At 34.7% G+C, this 8,438-nt stretch overlaps 1 protein-coding gene across 1 annotated transcript; it reads right to left on the bottom strand.

The window, feature by feature from the left end:
• Positions 1 to 1,810: 1,810 nt before the first annotated feature.
• On the bottom strand, positions 1,811 to 5,134 carry LOC115985142 (U2 small nuclear ribonucleoprotein B'' 2-like). Its single transcript, XM_031108109.1, has 4 exons — positions 5,012 to 5,134; positions 3,230 to 3,314; positions 2,470 to 2,549; positions 1,811 to 2,128 (listed from the first exon to the last, which is right to left on the bottom strand). The coding sequence occupies exons 1-4, from the start codon at positions 5,132 to 5,134 to the stop codon at positions 1,850 to 1,852; spliced, it is 567 nt and encodes a 188-aa protein (XP_030963969.1). The 3' UTR covers positions 1,811 to 1,849.
• Positions 5,135 to 8,438: the final 3,304 nt, after the last annotated feature.

Genomic DNA, 8,438 nt, shown 5'->3' with positions numbered 1-8,438 from the left:
CTATATCATATTGTTACATTAGATCTTGGATTCTGTTTGCACACAGGGTTGTTTGTGGTCCCATATGTTTTTGCACTTCTTTTTTCTCGTTTTACAGATCTTTGATTCTGTACAGATTGCATCTCTTATAAGCTTAAGAGAAGTAAGTTTGCTCATATGTGAAGTTCTCATGTAATCATTCTACTGCTGGTGGAATAAAATAATGCATCAAGATAAAATGTTTCAGTTCACCCTTTTCCCAAATTGCTTTGGTTTGTGTCAAGTTTTGACATACTATTGTATAGAATGAATTTGTCTAGCTTTTTATGCTTTGGAAATATTTGCTGGAAAATATACATCTGAATGCTAAAAGGCATTTGAACCTTCATAGTGCATATTGCATAATGCGATTGATCTCTGTAGTGGTCACAGTGTAGTTGAAGTTGGAAAACGTACGTGGAATTTAGCATATTGTTTGTGTTTGGTATCAATCTGCCTAACTTGAAGATTACGCTGGCCCAGTACCTGGGTGATCTTGAACTTAGGCAGATTGGTACCCGAGTTTCCTGGACTCGGGTACCAATCTGCGTAAGTTCAAAATTACACTGGGCCACTCCTGGGTACTTTGCAAAGTACCCGAGTCCACCAAACTCGGGTACTCTGCTAGTGGCTTTTTTTTTTTTTTTTAGGAAGTCTAGTCAAGTACCCGAGCCCACCATGCTCGGGTACCAAGCTGGATATTGAAAAGAGGCTGCTGATTTGTATCAGTCTCTTTTCAATTTTTTATCCAGATTGGTACCCGAGCCCACCAAGCTCGGGTACTAATCTGCCTATTTCAAAACTTATGCAGAATGTACCCGAGCATGGTGGGCTCGGGTACTTCACAAAGACCGCCACCAAGTAACGCGAACTTGGTTGGCGTTAATTATTATTATTATTATTATTTTTTTTTTTTGATTGACGAAAAATTAATGTACAATGAAGCCAACGTTTTTTTTATTTTTTCTTTATTTTTGTCATGAGAATAAATAAAATCCAATTGTATCAGGACATGTAAGTTCCCACAGTTTTTATAAAGTGTTTGTAGTAAAATTATAAATGCCATGTCACTTTTTCATTAGCCACATAAGTATTATTTTTATATTGTACACACAAACTTCCACACACATTATTATTTACACAAATAACATTATAACAAAAAATAATGCACACAATCAATATTACATATACTCTCATAGACATATAATATAAAGAATAATGCTAGAGATACAAACTATTTTTCAAATTTTTTTACAAACTACTGTTGTGGTGAGTGATTAAGCTATTATGAAAAAATGCATATTAATGGTAGGCCTAAATAAAAACCAATAACAAGTTGGTCACATCAACATTTTGTACAAATTGTTAATTATGGTTGTAACATTACTCTAATATAAATTTATGACAGAGTGACACTTACAATCTACAAACACTTATTCTAATCTTCAAACAAAAATGAAAAAAAAAATAATAATAATAAAAAATAGCTATAAATGAGCAATTGATCTTCCAAATTTAAGTGAAATTCACCTTTTTTTTCCCTGCCCACTTGTCTGACGCCAACCACTAAGTTAAGGCAAATGGTACCTTCTGACTCTCCCTCACCAGCTTACTTGTACACTTTATGACCATAATGACTCTTGCACTAACATCACAAGTCCATGTGAAGAGTCAGTTGTTGCCATGTGAAATATTACTGAAGCCATTTACAATTGTTGGTACCCGAGCTTGGTGGACTCGGGTACTTTGTGAAGTACCCGAGTCCACCAAGCTCGGGTACCAAGCTGCCAATTTTCAAAATAGTCAGATTGGTACACCGAGCTTGGTTGCTTTACTTCTTGGCAAAAGTGATGGTCATGGGGTTCTGAGGAGTGATTTTGAAGCCCTGAAGGGTCTGCATTGCCATGGAGGACTGCTGGTCGTCTTCAAATTCTACAAAGGCGATACCTGGCTTCACTACAATCATTCGGACTTCCCTAAATCCTGGATGCTGTTGGAAAAGCATCTCCAACATCATGCTAGTGGCTTCATGGGGCAAATTCTCTATGAAGAGTATATTGTTTGGAGCAACTGCTTCTTGTGCACTTGAGTTCCCGTGGCGGAATGAGGCCTGCATACAACACAAAGGCACACTTTAATCCAAATTGATACAATCATATTCGACGCTATTTTCAAACTCTCTTCTGGAAAGAAGAAAAGAAAAATGGTGCCTGAATGGTAGGTGAGAGATATGTAAAAGTTTTGAAATGGGATCTCAGATCCACCATTACATTCCTGATATCTTTAGGTTAATGATCCAACCTAAAAAGATGATCGCAGAACCAGTGTAACAAATAAAAACTGTCACACATCCATGTAAGAAAACTATGATATTTGATTGCCCGTCAGTCCACAGAGAGAGGGGAAACACGTGTATGTAATAGAAGACAATGCAAACAAGAGAAAACTTACCGTTGAGCCCCCATTTTGAGCACTTGCACCATTGGGCATGGTAGATTGCTGCGCTTCTTCAGCACACCGCTTTCTTTCAGCTGGACATGCAAGTTTAGGTAAGCACAGAACACAGATGAACATACAAAATAACATAGAATTGGGACTGGATTCAATCAGGAAAATAGAATATCTGTGTGGTATTATGATCCGACTGTTATTTTTATTTTTATTTATAATAATAACATACAAATAATAGTCAAGTATTATATATTTTTGGAGGCAAATACCGCTCATGCACCCATATAGGATTGAGCAGTAACCTCCCTCTGCACTCCTCGTTTAGGGATTTAGGGGAGGAGAGGCTTCCATTTAGTTTAAACTTTATACTTTGAAAACAATTGGTATTATAGTTTTTGTTGTGGTGACGTTATCAAATTTCTGCTTTCTTATACCCCCTCATCTCCCACTAGGAAAATCATTCTCGACATTCTTAAAAAGTAATCCCATCATCCATTTGTTGTAACCAGCGGGGTTCTTATACCCCCTCATCTCCCACTAGGAAAATCATTCTCGACATTCTTAAAGAGTAATCCCATCATTCATTTGTTGTAACCAGCGTGGTTATATGTTTAAACTTGTAATGATTCAGGCATCTCAAATGAATATAAATATTTACAACATAGCATATGCTATCAAAAACCTCAATGTTATACAGGACATAGCTACTAACTGTATAGAAGATTTGCACTATAGAAAATGCCAAATGAATTTTGTTCACCTTTTTCTTCTTGCTTCTTTTTCTTGTCATAGCTTCCATCTTCTTTAGCAATACAATCTGACTTCGTTTTTGCGTATTGAATTCGCTGTACCAAATTAATTATGCACAAATTCAAATTTACATTACATAGTAAAAATCTAAATAAATGAGAATACTGCAAGATATCATTTTAAAGAAAGGATAAAATACAACAGATCAACTCATTGTAGAACTTAAATCAAAGCCATCATTTGGAGCTGCTATGAATAAGTCTTCAAGAAACCATTCAATTTTCTTCATTGAATAGGGAGAAAAAAATACTCCACTGTATTGGACAAAATATTCGACCAATTTCAAGGTACATAGTTACCACCAGTTAGTTTGTTAATATTAAGGAAAAAAATAAATCATATCCAACAAGTCACAGTATTGTAGTTCAAAATACATAAGTGGTCACATGGGGTCTCTATAAGTTTCAATTGGCAGATTAAACACACTTCAACAGAGTTAAGACAGTTTACAGCTGGCTCAAAGGTAGAAATGAGATGTTAATCTCACAGTAACTTGGTTCCATTGGATAAAACTGTTCTATACTTCTGCATATGAGGTAGGTGCCTAAATATGTATTATGATAGTTATTATTATTTTTTTGGAAAAGTAAAAAATTTTCTGAAGATATAGAGGCATGTAGCAGCGGTACACCCACAACCTCACAGCACCCACACAATCAAACTAGCTAAGTTCTTCACAACACATTATTCACCAAAAACTAAAACCCAGATAAAAAAATTAGAACTTCTTTCAAAAAAATCAACATGCTAAGTTCTTCACAACACATTATGCACCAAAATTCAAAAAAGTATGAAATTTCTTGAAAATTTAAAACAAAAACCAAGACATGGAATTGCAGCGCCAAAACCAGTTGGATTAGTGAAAATTAAGAGAAAAAGAACTCAAATTTTTCGGAGAGAGAGAGCTTACAAAGCGCCATTGAAGGGGAAATGGTCCGCGTAGCGACTCTGTGAAATGAAATTGAAAACCCTAATTGGTCGGACACAGGGAGAAGAAAGGGCGAAGAAGAAGATGAGGACGAAGACGACGTCGCACCACTGTCATCCAACGGAAAGGCCATTACCATCGCTCCTCCAACAACCACCACTTTCCCTTCTCCTATTCCCTCAGGCGCGACGGCGACGGAGACCACGATTCCACTCCCCCGGCCATCATCGATACGCGAAAGCGATCACAACGACGTTTTTAATTTCTGCCGCCGATGGTGTGAGGGTGTGAGGGTTTGAACGTTTGGGGTTTGAACGTTTAGGTGTAAGTGAGAGTGAGAGTGAGACTGTGTTCTGGTAAGGGTGAGGGTGAAGAGAGGCCGAGAGCGAGGCGGCGACGGAGAATGAGGCAGATCGCGAGATTGAGAGGAAGAATGAGAGTATTTGTGTGGAAATAGCTTTAGATTGAGAGAGGGAGATAGCGAGATTAAGAGGTTTCGTGTTTGTGGGTATGTTTTGCTCTGTTCTTGGTTGGGTATTGTGGGTAACAGATGGTTTAAGTGTGGGGTAATAGGGAGACATGGCTGAGCAGTACTCGAGCTTCCTGAGCTCGGGTACCAAGTTTATTTTTCAAATTCAGATGCCAACGGCAGGTGCCACGCTGGAACAGAAAAATGGGGTACTCGAGCTCACCAAGCTCGAGTACCACAAAAATGATATTTTTCTGTTGCTAAATATTTCAAAAATCAATGCCAATGGGCCATTTTTGCCCGTAAAATTGGTACAAAAAGAAGCCTAATATAACCTGCAGATCAAAACCCACGCGTTGAGGAACCAGGCCAACAAAGTTAAGACAACCATGATCGATGAGTATGGTCACTTGACTCACTTCCTCTCCTTCGCTGGCCCAATCTAATTTCAATCCCATTGGGCCATCACTCTTCTAAAATTATATCCCCAAGGCCAATTAATTTTTTTATTTGACAGTAAATTGCTGCAAAACTTTCAATCCACATTTTTTCAAGTAAGCATGGCCTGTTCTAGGTTTTGAAATCATAAATATTTCTTCCTAACAGGCAAGCTTCATAATGAATTTAGTGCAACTATTATTACATTAGATGTGACTCATATGAGACCATTTAAAAAATACATTGGTCATTTATTTGGTTTGTGTGGTTTACATGGATTTTTTTTAGAATATCCTGTCTCAAATTTAGTTAATAATTGGAAAGAATTGGAGTATAAAAGTTTGGTTAAGTTTCTTTTCCATTTAGAAGCTTACAATTTTCACTTTAATTTTTTGTCACATGTGAAACACGTGACATTTTTTTTAACCCAAAAAAAAAAAAAAAAAAAAAAAAAACCTGATGGATTTTTACCCCCCCCCCCACCCCCCCCAAAAAAAAAACTAATGGTCATGTATATGATTTTTTGTGATTTACATAGATTTTCTGTGCTATTGTGTGTCAAATTTGACTAAAAGATGGAGAGAATTGGAGAATTTAAGCAAGAAGGAATCTTTGCATAAAAGAAAAAAAAATTAAAAGTTTAATTGAATGATTTTCTCAGCATTTCTCAAATATATTATTTCTCTAAAACCCATGCAACATAGATAAGTCATTCATGCATAGTTTCAAATACTAGTAATTAAAAACTATAACTATTGTCATTATAAAACCTTATGTTTAAACCATTTGATTATTTGACACGTTAGATTTTAAAAAATCAAAGATTAGATATTGGGGTCAACCTTGATCGGACCAAATAAGATGTATCGGGTTAACCATGAAGCTCAAACAACATCTTCTTGGGTCAACAACAAAGCGCATCCAACTACTTCCTATGTTGAAGACGTAAATCCACAAACATTTGATAAGATTGGTCATGTAGGTTGACTAGTCATTACTTCAATTCTTAAAAGAAATGTTCATTGACTCTCCCAGAAACAATATTTATTGTGGCCCATAACAGACCATCACATTTAATGTCACTGAGCAGTGTTCCCATCTTTGGAAGCTCACATTAGAGAAGCAGCCATGAATGGCTTGGAATTCTTCGTTGTTGGTTTTGATTGAGTACTCCCACTCAAAAAGATATCAAAACATAAAGTTCTAGCTATCATGGGAACAATAGACAAATCTAAAATGGAGAGCATATATATTATTCATGAAGGAAGAAGATTGAGTGATTTTATTCTACCATAGTTCTTCCGGACAAAGTTGACAACATGAATGAAGAGAATAGGAATTTATGTTTTTCCGTACTTAGCTTGTCTTATAAAAGTTCATTGTCATAGTATTGCACCTATATATTCAGTATTCACAACTTCCAAGCTCAATAGACTAATCTGTCCAGCCTTTATTCAATCTCGTTTGACATTTTCAGATAATGGTGTTAAATTTTTAAGAAGTTTTTTGAATTAATTATGCTTACATTTCCTTTGTGTGTGCGTAGAAATTATATTACTATGATTTTGCTTTTGTATAAATTGCTTTTAATCACTTATATGGTTCATTCATGGGTCCAATTTTAGGGCTACCACATACTAACCACAGTGCAGCATTTCCTGTTCACTCCCTCATATTAATTGCCTTGTGTAATGTCCAGTTTACTCATTTATAAGCAATATGTCATTTGCTAAGTGGTTTACTTTTGAGAAACAACTTTTAATTTTGAATTATTTATAGTTATATATGTCTCATGATTCTTTTCTTCAAAGGATTTTAAATTATGACCTTTTTGGTTTTTGGAGTGGTTTATGGACTATGGAGTTTAATTGGCTAATAATGTACACATTCTTTTGGGTTTCCTTTGGGAGCATTTAAAAATGTTTTGGATTACCATTGAAGTAGCCAAATGATATATATATATATATATATATGTTTTTTTTACAAGATAGAATTTCTACTCTAATCTAATCTAAGTGTATACGTGTGTGAAACTTCCTTCTTGAGTTCCATTGTTATTGATTACAATTAATCTTCCTTAAATTCCACATGATAAATTACTATTATTTTTTCTAATATAATGGAACTTTTCTTATAAACCAAACACATGCCATCATAACTAGTATTACTAAAATTGGGAATAGAATTTGTTTTGTTTGCAACTCATATTAGAGTATGCTCTAAAATTGTCTTATACTCGTGTACCATGTTACACAAATAATACAACATTGATGTCGTCCAATTTTGTAGCAGAAATTGTAGTGTAGTTAAGGTTGTTGTTTCATCGAGAAAAGGAAAACAAAATCACGTCAAAAGCACCAATAATATATAGAAAAATATGATTGAAACTTAGGAAAAAGAAAGTTTGATAAAATTCAATAATTAGAATCACTAGGGCATTAGGGTTTGTCCACCAATATTGTTAAGCATCCACTACCAATCCAATTTAGTTCACAATCATGTAAGTAAACACATAAACTATACTATTGGAAGATTTAGAATTAAGCTTTATTAACAAAACTCTCTTTGGTTGATTATTCATCAATTGTTCCAACAATTTAGCCTAGAAAATAATAACTTTGCTAGAAAAACTCAAGAACATTGCATACCCTAGAGGCAATACTATGGCAAAAGTAATATCTAATAAGATTACTACGTTTTACTAGAGAGATTGTAGAAAGAGAACAATCGATTTCAATAATCAAAACGTGAAAAACATGCTTGGATTGAATAGTGGACAACTTACAACATTGGGATTCACCCCTAACCCTAGCTTAGGTTCTTAAGCTTCCATTCGAAATTAAACTCTAAAAAATTGAATTTCACTCTTTCTTTTTATGTTTCCACACATCTTTGACTCATTAAATTCTTCAAAAGCTACTTCTCAATTATCACATCTATTTTGTGGAAACAAACTCAAAATAGATGTGATAATGCCTACCAAAACTAAGTTAATATTATACTTTTAAGCTATTATTAGGCACCAAAAACTTATTTATTTATTCAGTTTGTCAACCTCAACCTCTATTCTCTTTTATTTTTATTTTTCATCATTTCTATTTTAGACACCACATTTTTTTATCTTCTAAAATTTGAACCTTGTAATAAGTCTTGGAATATAACATTTTTTTAATATGTGTAGACACCACATTTTGTATGTACCCCTTATGACTCGGGCTCTTGTTCCCCAATGATGCTGAAATTCTAAGACCCAAGGTTGGTTTAGGGCTTAATCAGATTACAAGTTGACTTGACAGATGTTAAAATGGAAAATATAACTTTTTA

The sequence above is a fragment of the Quercus lobata genome, chromosome 4, assembly GCF_001633185.2.
Source record: "Quercus lobata isolate SW786 chromosome 4, ValleyOak3.0 Primary Assembly, whole genome shotgun sequence".
NCBI classification, from domain to species: Eukaryota; Viridiplantae; Streptophyta; class Magnoliopsida; order Fagales; family Fagaceae; genus Quercus; species Quercus lobata.
Note: the sequence above shows the minus strand (reverse complement) of the source record. Positions and strands in the feature narration are given on the sequence as shown.